At 40.1% G+C, this 15,204-nt stretch overlaps 1 protein-coding gene across 4 annotated transcripts in view; it reads right to left on the bottom strand.

Annotated features, from left to right (window-relative positions):
- The window catches only part of Pde10a (phosphodiesterase 10A), a 289,793-nt gene that overhangs the window by 113,378 nt on the left and 161,211 nt on the right, over positions 1 to 15,204 (bottom strand). For all 4 annotated transcript variants that reach the window (XM_047559021.1, XM_047559022.1, XM_047559023.1 and 1 more), the window contains one exon: positions 8,846 to 8,874. In XM_047559021.1, coding sequence (XP_047414977.1) covers positions 8,846 to 8,874 — 29 coding nt within the window. The remainder of the gene's footprint in view (positions 1 to 8,845; positions 8,875 to 15,204) is intronic.

The raw sequence follows: 15,204 nt of genomic DNA, 5'->3' as shown, positions 1-15,204 counted from the left end.
TTTCTGCACACAGCCAGCCCCAAAACCTGGACCCAGCGGCAGGCCAGGGGCAGCTTTCTTCAGGAGCACTGCAATATCAAGTTCCTCCAGGACATCAGGCTACTAAAGATTAGGAGGTGATACACTGGAAATCTACAGGAGCTCTATAAGCCAACAGAGGAAATCTGCAATATCTCAGAGTCCCACTGATATATGACCAATATGAGAAAACAAGGGAAGAAAATGTCCCAAACAAACCTAGATGCTATATCAAAAAAACCTAATGACATCATGGCAGAAGAAATGTCAGAAAGGGAGTTCAGTATGTACATAATTAAAAAAAATGATCAGGGAAGCAAACGAGGACATGAAAGAGCAAATGCAGGCATTGAATGATCGCAACAATCAACAGCTAAAAAAGCAAATATGGGAAGCGAAAGATCATTTCAATAAAGAGTTAGAGATACTGAAAAAAAACCAAACAGAAATCCTTGAAATGAAGGAAACAATAAACCAAATTAAAAACTCCATAGAAAACATAACCAATAGGATAGAATACCTGGAAGACAGAACCTCAGATATTGAAGACAAAATGTTTAATCTTGAAAACAAAGTTGACCAGACAGAGAAGAGGGTAAGAAATCAGGAACAGAATCTACAAGAATTATGGGATATCATGAAAAGGCCAAATTTAAGAATTATTGGGATTGAGGAAGGCACAGAGAAACAAACCAAAGGAATGAATAATCTATTCAATGAAATAATATCAGAAAATTTCCCACATCTGAAGAATGAAATGGAAAATCAAGTACAAGAGGCTTATAGGACCCCAAATATACAAAATTACAACAGACCCACACCAAGGCACATTATTATGAAAATACCTAACATACAAAATAAAGACAGAATTTTAAAGGCTGTGAGAGAAAAGAATCAAATTACATTCAGGGGAAACCAATACGGATATCAGCAGATTTTTCAACCAGACCCTAAAAGCTAGAAGGGCTAGAACAACATTTATCAAGCCCTGAAAGAAAACGGATGACAACCAAGCAAAACTTACCTTCAGATTTGATCACGAAATAAAATCCTTCCATGATAAACAAAAGCTAAAAGAATTTACAAAAAGAAAGTCAGCATTACAGAATAATACAGGATAATAATAATCTCAGCAAAATATTCCATGAGGAAGAGATGAAAAACAATGATGCAAATCAGCAAAGGGAGGAACTAGTCTAAAGGAATAGCCAAATAAAGGAGAAACCAAGTCGTGTCAAAAAACAAAAATAAGCCAAATGACCAGGAATACAAATCATATCTCAATAATAACCCTGAATGTTAATGGCCTGAACTCATCAATCAAAAGACATAGACTGGCAGATTGGATTAAAACAAAAGGTCCAACAATATGCTGCCTGCAAGAGACTCATCTCATAGAAAGAGATACCCACAGACTAAAGGTGAAAGGATGGGAAAAAACATACCATGCACATAGACACAGCAAAAAAGCTGGAGTATCTATCCTCATTTCAGATAATGTGGACTTCAAGACAAAGTTAGTCAGAAGGGATAAAGGACACTTCATACTGCCTAAGAGAAGCATAAATCAGCAAGACATAACAATCATAAATTTCTATGCCCCAAACATTGGCTCATCCATGTACGTCAAACAAATCCTTCTCAATTCCAGAAATCAAACAGACCACAACACAATAATACTAGACAATTTTAACACACCTCTCTCACAACTGGACAGATCTTCCAAACAAAAATTGAAGAAAAAAAAGAAACCATAGATATCAATAACACAACAAATAATTTGGACTTAACAGACATTTATAGAATATATCATCCAACAAAGAGTGAATACACTTTCTTCTCAGCAGCACATGGATCCTTCTCTAAAACAGACCATGTTTTATGCCATAAAGCTAATGTTAGCAAATACAAGAAGACAGAGATACTACCTTGTATTCTATCAGATCATAATGGATTGAAATTAGAAATAAATGACAGAATAAAAAACAGAAACTACTCCAACACGTGGAGATTAAATAATATGCTATTATATGATGAATGGATAACAGAAGACATCAGGAGGGAAATAAAAAAATTCTTATAAGTAAATAAGAACAAAGACACATCATATCAAAATCTCTGGGACACCATGAAAGCAGTACTTAGAGGAACATTTATTTCATGGAGCCCACTCAATAAAAGAAGAAAAAATCAACAAATAAATTTCTTAACACTACAGCTCAAAGCCCTAGAAAAAGAAGAACAGAGCAAAACCAAAGTAGTAGAAGACAGGAAATAGTTAAAATCAGAGCTGAAATCAATGAAATTGAAACAAAAGAAACAATAGAAAAAATTTAAAAAATAGTTGGTTCTTTGAAAAAATAAACAAAATTGATAAATCCTTAGCCACACTGACAAAGAGAAAGAGAGAGAAAACTCAAATTACTAAAATTCAGAATGAACAAGGAAATAAAAAACATAATTAGACACAACTGACACAGTGAAATACAAAACATAATTAGAAGCTATTTTGAAAACCTATACTCCAACAAAACAGAAAATCTTGACGACATCAACAAGTTTCTAGAGACATATGAATTACCTAAACTGATCCAGGAGGATATACACAACTTAAAGAGACCAGTTTCAAGTAATGAAATTGAAGAAGTCATCAAAAGCCTACCAACAAAGAAAAGTCCGGGACCAGATGGGTTCTCAGCCAAGTTCTACAAAACCTTTAAAGAAGAGCTCATTCCAATACTCCTCAAAGTATTCCATGAAACAGAAGAGGAGGGAACCCTCCCAAACTCATTCTATGAAGCCAATATCACCCTGATACCTAAACCAGACAGACATAAAGGAAAGAAAATTTCAGATGAATATTCATAATGAACATCGACACAAAAGTTCTCAACAAAATTTTGGCAAATTGCATACAAAAATATATTAAAAAGATACTGCACCACGATCAAGTGGGTTTTATCCCAGGGATGCAAGGTTGGTTCAACATCCGGAAATCAATAAATGTAATTCACCATATCAACAGACTTAAAGTCAAGAATCACATGATTATTATTTCGATAGATGCAGAAAAAGCATTTGATAAAATACAACATCCCTTCATGCTCAAAACACTAGAAAACACAGGGATAGTGGGAACATTCCTTAACATTGTAAAGGCCATCTACGCTAATCCCATGGCTAATATCATTCTAAATGGTGAAAAACTGAAAGCACTCGCCTTAAAAACTGGAACAAGGCGGGGATGCCCTCTTTCACCACTTCTATTCAACATTGTCCTTGAAACTCTAGCCAGAGCAATTAGACAGACCAAAGAAATTAAAGGGATACGAATAGGAAAAGAAGAACTTGAACTATCCCTATTTGTCGATGACATGATTATATATTTAGAGGAGCCAAAAAATTCCACCAAACACTTTTAGAACTCATAAGTGAATTCAATAAAGTAGCAGGATATAAGAACAATGTTCATAAATCTAATGCATTTTTATATATAAGTGATGAATCTTCAGAAAGAGAAGTTAGGAAAACTACCCCATTCACAATAGCCTTGAAAAAAATAAAATACTTGGGAATCAATCTAACAAAAGAGGTGAAAGACCTCTACAATGAGAACTACAGAACACTAAAAAAAGACATTAAAGAAAACCTTAGAAGATGGAAAGATCTCCCGTGTTCTTGGATAGACAGAATTAATATTGTCAAAATGGCCATATTACCTAAAGTGCTATACAGATTCAATGCAATTCCAATTAAAATCCCAATGATGTACCTTACAGAAAAAGAGCAAGCAATCATGAAATTCATCTGGAAGAATAAGAAACCCAGAATAGCTAAAGCAATCCTTAGCAGGAAGAATGAAACAGGAGATATCGCAATACCAGACTTTCAACTATACTACAAAGCAATAGTAACAAAAACGGCATGATATTGGCACCAAAATAGGTACAGCAATGGTACAGAATAGAGGACATGGACACAAATCCAAATAAATACAATTTTCTAATACTAGACAAAGGTGCCAAAAATATGCAATGGAGAAAAGATAACTTCTTCAACAAATGGTGCTGGGAAAACTGGAAATCCATTTGCAACAGAATGAAACTAAACCCCTATCTCTCACCCTGCACAAAACTCAACTCACAATGGATCAAGGGCCTCAAAATCAGACCAGAGACTCTTCATCTTATAGAAGGAAAAGTAGGTCCAAATCTTCAACATGTCGGCCTAGGATCAGACATCCTTAACAGGATTCCCATAGCACAAGAAATAAAAGCAAGAATCAATAACTGGGATAGATTCAAACTAAAAAGCTTTCTCTCAGCAAAGGAAACTATCAGCAATGTGAAGAGAGAACCTACAGAGTGGGAGAATATCTTTGCCACTCATACTTCAGATAGAGCACTAATCTCCAGAATATATAAAGAACTCAAAAAACTCTACACCAAGAATACAAATAACCCAATAAATAAATGGGCTAAGGAAATGAACAGACACTTCATAGAAGAAGATCTACAAGTAATCAACAAACATATGAAAAAATGTTCACCATCTTTAGTAATAAGAGAAATGCAAATCAAAACCACCCTAAGATTCCATCTCACCCCAATTAGAATGGCGATTATCAAGAATACAAGCAACAATAGGTGTTGGAGAGGATGTGGGGAAAAAGGTACATTCATACATTGCTAGTGGGGATGCAAATTAGTGCAGCCACTCTGGAAAGCAGTGTGGAGATTCCTTAGAAAACCTGGAATGGACCCAGCCATCCCACTCCTCAGCCTATACCCAAAGGACTTAAAATCAGCATACTACAGAGATACAGCCACATCAATGTTCATAGCTGCCCAATTCACGATAGCCAGATTGTGGAACCAACCTAGATGTCCTTCAATTGATGAATGAATAAAGAAACTGTGATATATATATTACTCAGCCATAAAGAATAATAAAATGATGTCATTTGCAGGTAAATGGATGAAATTGGAGAATATCATGCTAAGTGAGATAAGCCAATCTCAAAAAACCAAAGGATGAATGATCTTGCTGATAAGTGGATGATGACACATAATGTGGGTGGGAGGGGGCAAAAATGGAGAGAAGGAGGGACTGTATAGAGGGAAAGGGGGTAGGAGGGGTGGGAGGGGTGGGGGGGAAGGAAAAAATAACAGAATGAAGCAAACATCATTACCCTATGTAAATGTATGATTACGTAAATGGTGTGCCGTTACTTCATGTACAAACAGAAACAACATGTATCCCATTTGTTTACAATAAAAATAAATTTTAAAAAAATAAATAAATAAAAGAAAAAGGAAGAGAGAGAGCGAGCAAGTTCATAAATGTCTTTGAGCTAATCCATTCTCGTGCTTCACCTTATGTCAGAAAGGTGAGGTGTGAACACGCACCAGTCCTCCTGGACCTCATTCCATGTTGCTTCATGTGTTCACGGTCTGTCTTCCCACTCCTCCCTCCCGCTCTCTACTGAAAATCCTGCTGCTGTGTTTGGGCATTGCTGCCACCAGCAATCCCTCCTCTTCCCCAACTTTCCAGGCAGGAGCAATTTCTTTCCTTTTTGCCCTAAACAGAACCCTTACTCCCTCCTAATAACACTTCTTCCTGTGACAGAAATGATTACTACATAGGGTAAAGTTGATCTGCAGCTGTGTGGTCATGGGTGTCAAATAGATAATTCTAATTCTTAGGTACAGTAACAGATATGTTATTACCACATAGGAAAACCAGGTTGGTTACCCCCAGGAAAAATAATTATTTTAAAGTTGTCAACTATGACTTCTCCTCCCTCACTTTACTATATAACCAGAGAAAAGTACATATGAGAAGACAGCAATGACACCCAGTGAGTTCCAAGACGCCTTTGTTGTACAGCACACCAAGGAAGCCCAGCTGAAAAGGGCTTGCAAGAACTTAGTTAAATCCCCCTCCCCACGAAAGGATGCTATCTTATAAAGTAAGTAAAAATTATTTGCGGGAAAGCAGTGACATAGGATTGCAGTCTAATGTGGTATGAGCTGGATGTGAGTTCAGGCTGGGTCCACAACACAAACATGGAAGAGAAATCCAGAGAAGCTTCATGTCTCACCAAAAGAACTGAGCAGACTGCTTAACTTGGCACACAAAACACTAATGAAATGGGTAGAGTCACACTGTCTACCAGATCAAGTTAAAACGAAGATCAGATAATGAACTCTGGATTCCAGTACAGCAATTTGTTTCAATCGACCCAGAGAAAAGTCCCAGTGATCATTCCCCTCTGGGAATGGCCACAGCTCTGGTTCCCACGGGACTCCTCATCAGTCACTCTAAAATGAAGCGGGGCCACTGAACCTCATTATCCAGCCCTCCAATAGTGTCTGACATGAACAGTCAGACCGGAGGAGGCAAACCCACCTCCAGTGGCCGACCTCGCAGCATCCAGAGTGAACACTGAAAACTTACCAACAACGCCTCCCTGACATGCATGGCCACATTAAACAAGATAACAACGAACCCAAACTCCCTGAGGAGTGAGTACGACACCAGGGTACACAGGGTAAAAGCTAGTTTAGGATGACATAGGAGGAAGGATATGTGCAAACTGAACTCTGGAAAAGCATTTGCTGTGCGCTCTCAAAATATTTCAAGAGGAATGAGCACCATGAGATTGCCAATGCAATCACAAGACAGACTGAAATGAGGAGACGCACCCAAACACAGGTGTAAATTTAATTAAAAGCACCATTATGAATTTAAGCAGAAGTATAAACAGTACCAAGAGAACCATGCTGCAGAAGTTCAAGCCAATGACACAGAATGAATGTGTGTGTTTCTAGAACAAGCACTCAAAGAACAGAAGAAAACAAGAGACAGGTACTTGGTGATCTTAAGAGAATGAAATGAATGTGAAGAATCCAAGTGTCAGGAAATGAAGGTAAGAATATCGTGAACTAAAAGGAATTTTAACGTGACTGAGAAAGCCCCCCAGATACCTGGCTAAATTAATAAAAGTTAAAACATTGACATACATTCTATGAGCAAGTTACGGCTTTTATAAGTATTTAGAAATGAAAAAAGTCACTTTTACTAAGGAAAGTGGAAATGAGCTCAGATTTCTCCTTCACACCTGTGGACAGGAGTGTGAAGGAGGCCACCTCCAACAGCTTCTGAGGGGCAAAGCCCACCCCGGGAACTCTGGACCTGGCTGCCATCTGACTCGCCCCAGTGACTCGGCACCCAGATTCTCTCATCTGGTGCTTTCTTTCCTTCTTCTGGTCAGGAATCATTTTTACCTATAAACTGGACCTACTTTATCAGCACAACAGTAAAAGTCACATCACAAGAGAGGGGTCAGAGTGTTGGGGAGGTGGACACAAGGGAGGCCCGGGCAGGCTGATCTGCACCCTGTGCTCCCCGCCACCCTGCCAGCCCTGCGCCTGGCCAGGCTCTTCATGTCCCCAGGTCTCTCCTCAGACTCGTCCCTGGAGAGCTGCCTGGGTCACACACTGCCACACACCCAGTCCAGCACCACCCAGATCCTATTTTGAGCATTCCCTCTCCAACATCCCTCAAAAAATAACAACAAATCTAAAATCTCTTCAAGGTGTCAAGATTTAACTGAGTTTAATCATCCTTTCCAACACTCGGTTTATGGAAAGCTTGGTACAGCGTCAGAAATCAGAAACAGCGATGCTGCAACCCTGCTCAGGTTCACTGTCACAATCCCGCTGTGATCCTCAAGCACCCGTTCGTAATGTATTTTGTTGCTCCTAGCAAAAGATCCTAGGCTGCCCTCTCCACCTCTGGGCACACCTTGGGGCACACAGACTCGCCAACTCTCCCACACTGAACTCTAGAGAAGTGAAATCAAGTGCCGCACCTGACAAGGCGCTGAAGCTCAGGGAAGCCCGTCAGTCTGTCAGGTTGCCAGGGACAGGGGAATCCTGTTTGCCACCAGCCCCCAGACCTGGCCCTGGTCATTTTAGAGATTTTTTTCTTCATACAATCAAAACTTAAGAAATAGACCTCCATATGTGATTCTACTAAGTTATTAAATTGGTATCTACAGAAAACAGTTATTTCTTACATTAGGTACATCTGATACAATTCAAACAGATTATTTTCAAAATTTAATCCAAATTTAGAAGATTCTTCTTTCTTATGAAATAACTAATGACTCGCATTCTTAAATCCAGATGCTGAATGCTCTCAGCACTCACATCCCCTGAGTTCTCAAGTTCACTACGTCTCTGAAAGTCATCATGAAGCATTTCTCTGGGACATGAAAACAGTGCTTTTGGTATTTCTGAAAGTCTCGAGCAACATCAGCCATGAGGCATCACTGTTGGTTCTCCCCAAAAGGGGGTGCATGAAGCCAGGGCTCATCAGGAACATAGCGCCTGGAGGACTGAGAACTCGATGAGCACAGGAGGCGTCTCACGGTGGCCTCTGCTGCTGGCCTTAGCAGACTGCTGCCGCCTGGGAATGCTGTGCTGCTGCTACCTCGTCTTCTGACTTTTCAAGAGAAGGCAGAAATCCAATTCATTTGACAGTCTTCCAAATTCTAGATATTGGCTGCTGATTCAGAAAACCCCACCAGCACGTGTCAGCCATGCTAAATGCACCTGTTAGCTGTCCTCAATCTTGCAGCCTCCAAGTCGCAACTTCTCTGTGCTGATGAGTTCGTATAAGAGAGTGATGCTTTGAGAGGGCACTCAGCTGTTGCCATGATTTATCTGACACTCTAACATGTTAAAATACTGAGAAAATGTACAGGGCATCTTATTTCCTACACTGTGACAGTAGTAGAAATTATGTTTACATTACTTACCCTGCTGACTTCCTTAGGAGCTGATTCATCTGAGGGATGAAGGGAAAAACACAATTAGAAACCCTGAGCAGGTTCTGAAATTCAGAGCATGTCATTTACTCTCAACAAATTCAAGACTCTTTGCAACGCTTCTTCTTAGGAAATCTTAGAACTTTATTTTTTGAAAACTGTAAAGGTTAAACATAACAAATAGAAGCGAACAGTAATTGCAGAGGAAAAATGAAATACCGCCACCACAGTAACACTTTTCCAAATTACCTTCTCAAGATTTCAAAAATGCCTGCCCATATGGCCATGGTGAGGCATATTCAAGGTACCTAGATGGGGTCCACCCCTGTGAATACGGCAAAGGACCACTGACACTTGTGCTGTGAGGACTCAATACAGCAGACCTGGAATCGTCTGAGCTGTCCTGCTGAATTCAGGACTGAACGGCCAGCATCCTGGCCAAGTGTGAACCACGTTTGCTAATGGTACTCTCTCTACCGTGGGCCCTAGCAGTTGGGGCATTTGACACCAGCTCCACAGCACTATTTACTTCAAAGGGAGACTGATGGTTTGCACCTGGTCCAGGTGAGACCCCCCACTCCCCCTAAAGAGCTCTTCTCTTGTATGATCAACAGAGTGTGAGAAGCGTGCTGGCAGAGGTTCCCACCTGCTGGTCTGAGCGTCCTATGGCCTGAAGAACATTTGTGCAACGCTAGCAACGGGGAAGCTCAGTTCGACCTCTGCAGACCCCTTGCCAAAGGGGGTCTTCACATAATGCCATGCTGCTCGGCGTCATTGTCCTGCAAGGACTGCAGGCTCACAGGCTCTGTGTTTTCCTTAGCAAATCAAACCCAGTCTAACTGCCAGCATAAGTGCACATCCTGTGTCGCCTCAAAGCACATGGGCAAAGCATGCCCCACGCCTCTGGCTGATGCGTTCTGACAAGGTTAGGATTCTCTTTCCTTCTTCAATGTCCAAGGTACCTGGCCACTGATTCCTCATGTTTGCTCGCTCTTTAATCCTTCAATTCTTCTCAGGCTCACTACTTACTACCCAATCCTACCAATGACAATCTAGTTCCAAATCACATCATGTATCATGATAGTTCCAAGCTGCTTCCTGAGCCCAGTACCTGCCCTAGCAAACATGTCTATGCTGGAGTACACATACACAAACAGACACACACACACACACACACAGGTATACACACACACACACACACACACACACACAGGTATACACACACACACACACACACTGCTTCTGAAAGCCCCGCCCTGCAGTCACTGGCTATGCCACCTGGGGAAGGTGTCCCACCCTGGGGAGCCTTAGTTTAGAGTGAAACACTGACCTAACAACATGAACTATTACAGAAAAAGTCTGTTTTTGTTTCTTGCAAAGAGCATTCTCCAAGTAAAGAAAAAGCAACTCTGCCTCCTCCTGCCTTTCCATGCCACTTACTATAAAAGGATCTGAAAAGCCTGATAATAAAAATATAGATACATAATCAAAAATGCACAGGGAAAGATGAGGGCAAATGTTTATATTTATTTACATGAAAAGCTGTCTATGATTTGGTCAAATTAGAAAGGAGGGAGGTGCAGTGCTATTGTAGGAGCCTACCTTGGCTTACTATACATTTTTAAAGTTTCATATGTACTCACACAAATGGATCCCAATTAAAAATTTTTCTACAGCATTCTATGTCTTAAGTCTGAAAGGAAAAAATGTTAACACAGACTTCATATATAAATGTAAATACACATCTTTGCGAGTACCTTTTTTCACTACACATTACTGAATTTATGTAATCACAATAAATTGCAATGTGAATAAGTGAGTATTTTCCCTAACAGATGGATTCCAAAACACAACCTATGTATGAGGACAATAAATCAACGTCCAGTGCACATGACCAGGTATTGGACCCAAAGAAGCACAGTCCTTCCAGGAAGCCCCGCAAAGTTATTGCATGGGCCTGTGACACCTCCCTGTGTTGGCCCCGAGAGGTTCTCATGCTGCTGGGAACCTCATGTGTGCAGCCTGCCAACACCCACTTCTGCTCCTGTGACAGTGCGTGCCCAGGCAGGGGTGGCTGCCATCAGTGAGCGGGGGACAACCCACTAGTGGTGCTTCTCCTTTGTCCAGGCAGGACCGGGAGGAGGAATCCTGCACTCGAAGAGATTCAACCAGCATATTCTGGAATTCCCTGAACAGAGAACATGCATGTCACTGTCACATGTATAATGAGGAAAAATAAAAGCCAGTTTATTATGACTAAGCACAAACAAAATAAGCAATTAGCATAGAAAACAGAGTCAATAGCAAAAAGAGAACCAAGAAAATTATGTCTGAAAACACATGACATAAGAGTTAAAGATAATATACTCTTTGGAAACCAAAGGCAGGAAATTATGGCTGAGGTGATTTTGATTGCTTAATATAAAAGCAAAATGAGTGCCCTGTAGCAGGTGTTCCCTTCCTTGACTGTGAACTCTGTGGGAACCTGACCTGGAGATTCTTCCAGGAGGGATGCTGCATTTGTACTTTGCTCTACCCATACAAAGTTGTTTCAAAACAAAATCTTTAAAAAAAAATGCTAATCAGGAAAAGCTGCAATCTAATATTAAAAACTTTGCACCTCAAGTTCTATGAAAATCATGTTAATATTAGATGTAAAACAAAAAATTAAAAAAAAAATTTGGCCAGGTGTGGTGGCACACACTTGAAATCCCAGTGACTTTGGAGGCTGAGGCAGGAGGATGGTGACTTCAAACCCAGCCTTAGCAACTCAGTGAGACTCTGTCTCTAATAAAATATAAAAAAAAGGGTTGGGGATGTGGCTCAGTGGTTAAGCATCCCTAGGTTCAATCCCTGGTACAAAAAAAAAAAAAAAAAAAACTTTGATTAGTAAAGAAGACTAAAGAAGACATCTAGAATCTAGAATAAAGAGGGGAGGTGACTATTTCATGCCTATGTGATAAATTAAGATTGGAAACTACATTTTCCATTCCAAATTCTGAATTTTGATACTCACATGACCTAACTGCAAAATTCTAGTGACTAGTTATGAACAACTTCTAATATTTTAATTGTTTGTTTTCTTGACACTTAACATAGGGTCATTTTTACTAAATCTCCCATGGACAGGCTGATTCTTTCCTCTGTTCTCAGAAAATACCAAGGAGTAACATGTGGGAAGTATTGTGTATCCAAGGAGACTCCCTGTCCTTGTGGTCACTGGAAAGACTCACTCGCTGCACTGCTATCCTTCAGAACTATTCAACTCACCGTGTTCTTCACACTGCACAGTATTCTAACATTCCTAAATTCCACAGGGAATCTGTAGCACACAAGACACACACTCCAACAAGCCTGGCCTTGGTAGGGCTCCAGACTGGGTTTGCTCCCTCTTCACTCACAACCTTCCTACCTTCAAACAGCATTTACCAAGCACATAGGGATCATGCATGATTCTTGATGCTTTCAGTTAACCTCAGAGATCAAAAAACACAAAAAGAAAACAAACGAACAAACAAAAAAAGCCCTTGTCTTTGAAGCTTTATTCTAAAGATGGAAGATGATAAGCATAAGGGACTGGATTATAATAATAGCAAGTTGGGAGTGCTTTCAGGTGGGAGGGCAGGGCCTGTGGCCCCGGCAGTGGGAAGGGAGGGCCACGCTGCAGTACTGAAAGGCTGGTACAGCAGGGGAAGCGCCCGGGCGCCTGCTTCAGTAGCAGCACGGACAGGGCCCAGCCTACGGGACTGCTGCTTTGAACAGTAAGTCTTCCAAGACCAGCTCGGCTTCCAGTTCGACCTCGCAGGAGCAACAGATGAACTAACCTGTCTTTCTCAACATTTATATATCCCTTCCCTGTTAGGAAGGCAGAATACTTAGGAAAATAAAAGATTTGGGACTGGAGTCAGGGGCAGATCTCTTCTCAAACCTCAGCTTCACTTACCCACCCAAAGTGGCATTCTTGACCTTTCCAAACTTGTTTTTCTCATGGTTATTAAGATAATGTTCAAATTAAATGATATTAACACATTCATTCATGCACAAGGCTGGCTCTCAATAAACTGCAGCTTCACTCCCTCCCGCTAAACCAGACATTAACTGTGTGTTGTCTTCCACTGTTAACTAGATGCACATGAATGGCTTAACTCCTTAGCTCAACATAAAGTTTGAGAAGATTTACATAAATTCTTGGCACACAAGCTTCTGACCCCGAGCACTTTCCTTGGGTTTGAAATTTTGGCATTTTACCTCTTCATTTCTTGTTGTGTTCTAAATGACATTCTTTAGAACTTCCCATTATGCAGGAGTACCACCTGCCTGAGCTGCCCATGTTGTTCAAGGTCAACACAGCAAGCTGTGTGCCCAGAACACTAAGAAAGGTAGCATCTGTGCCCACTTCTCACCATCCTTAACGTAACTGGCTTGGGCTGTCCCCATAATTCTTATGGCCTCAAATATAATAAACAATGTACTAGTTTATTATATTATTGCCTGTCTTCCCCTCATCCACAAACAATGAAACTTCAAGGAGAGCATAATTGTTTTTCATGTGCAAAATTCTGTATTATCAGTGCCTAGACATATAGCATACAACACAGGCAACTGGATAAATACCTGTTGAATGAACAACTGCACATATAACCAGCTATAGTAGATAAGTTTATCCATGGGTATAATTAGGGTGATTATGAATATTTATTCAATGAATGCTAAGTTTGTATCCTTCCTGAGTGAACTGAATTTTAATTCTAAAATTTTATATTGACCAGACCATAAATTTATAATAAAATGTTTGCCCATATAATAGAACTGAAGCCACTACCATATTGAATAGAAAATTTATACAAACCTCTGTAAGAATTTATGACATTATATATTCTTCCAACTTATAAAAATATTTTCATAAAGTGCTGATAAAATGTCACTCAATATTAGTAAACAATTGAAATGAATATTTCCAAATACAAAATTACATAGATAATACATTTCAGAAACTTCAGTACTACAGAAATGGAAACCAGATGTCTGAATATAAAGATAACCTGGAGGTTTGAAGTCAAAATATCACTGTTTTAGTCAGCTTTTTCACTACTGTGACTGGAAGACCTGACAACAGCAATTTTAAGGAGGAAAGGTATATTTGGGGACTCACAGTTTCAGAAGTCTCAGTCCACAGTCAGACGGGTCCATTACTGGGGGCTCAAGCTGAAGCAGAACATCACGGTGGGAGAGTGTTGTGGAGGACAGTGGCTTAAGACATCAAATTAGGAAGCAGAGAGGGACTTCATTTGCCAGATACAAAATTTATGCCCCAAAAGCACACCCCCAAGGACCCACCTTCTCTAGCCACACCCTAACTGCCTTCAATTATCACTCAGTTGATCCCCATGAGGGGATTAATTCACTGACTGGGTTAAGGCTCCTATAACTCAATCATTTCACCTCTGAGTGTTCTTGCATTGTCTCACACATGAGCTTTTGGGGGATAGCTCACATTCAAACCAAAATAGTCACTTACACTATAAAGGGAAAGAGCTGGTGGCCAGGATTTGAAAGAAAAGATAGAATGTGCACTGATACTCTGAGATGAAGATACAAAATGACAAAGAGTTTTGATAAGCTATTTCAAATTCTGAGGAAGAATAACATTAGATCCATATGTTTGTACACCAACCAAATGTAGATAGAGTAGAACAGCACTTCTCCAGGATTCAATAAGGAACAGAAAGGATTTTATATTCTCCTAGTTTATGTACAACTTTTACTCCATTGTTATCATTCATAAGTAAATGGAAATGGTGAACAAAACAGTCTAAATCAGCAACTGTCTTTAAATCTAGTCATCTATAATCAAATCCTTAAATAAAGATTTGGTAGGCATATATTATTTGTATATTTATAAGACTGTGATGACTACACTGCGAATATCTGAAAATACCTGTTATGGTTTGGATGTGAGGTGTCCCCAAAAAGCTCACGCGTGAGATAATGCAAGAAGGTTCGGAGGAGAAATGAATGAATTATGAAAGCCTTAACCCAATCATGGAAGTAATCACCTGATGGGATTAATTGAGGGGTAAATGAAGGCAGGTGGGATGTGGCTGGAGGAGGTCGGGTATTGAGGGTATGGCTTTGGGGTATATATTTGTATCTGGCGAGTGGAGTTCTGTCTCTCTGCTCCCTGATCATCATGTGAGCTGCTTCCTTCACCATACTCTTCCACTATGTTGTTTTGCCTCACCTTGAGCCCCCAAACACACTTTTCCTTCTTAAGTCGTTCTGGTTGGGTCCTTTAGTCACAGTGGCAAAAAAGCTGACTAAAACAGAAATTGGTACCAGAAGTGGGGTTC

This window comes from Sciurus carolinensis, chromosome 7, assembly GCF_902686445.1.
Source record: "Sciurus carolinensis chromosome 7, mSciCar1.2, whole genome shotgun sequence".
NCBI lineage: Eukaryota > Metazoa > Chordata > Mammalia > Rodentia > Sciuridae > Sciurus > Sciurus carolinensis.
This window is presented reverse-complemented; position numbering and strand designations above follow the sequence as displayed.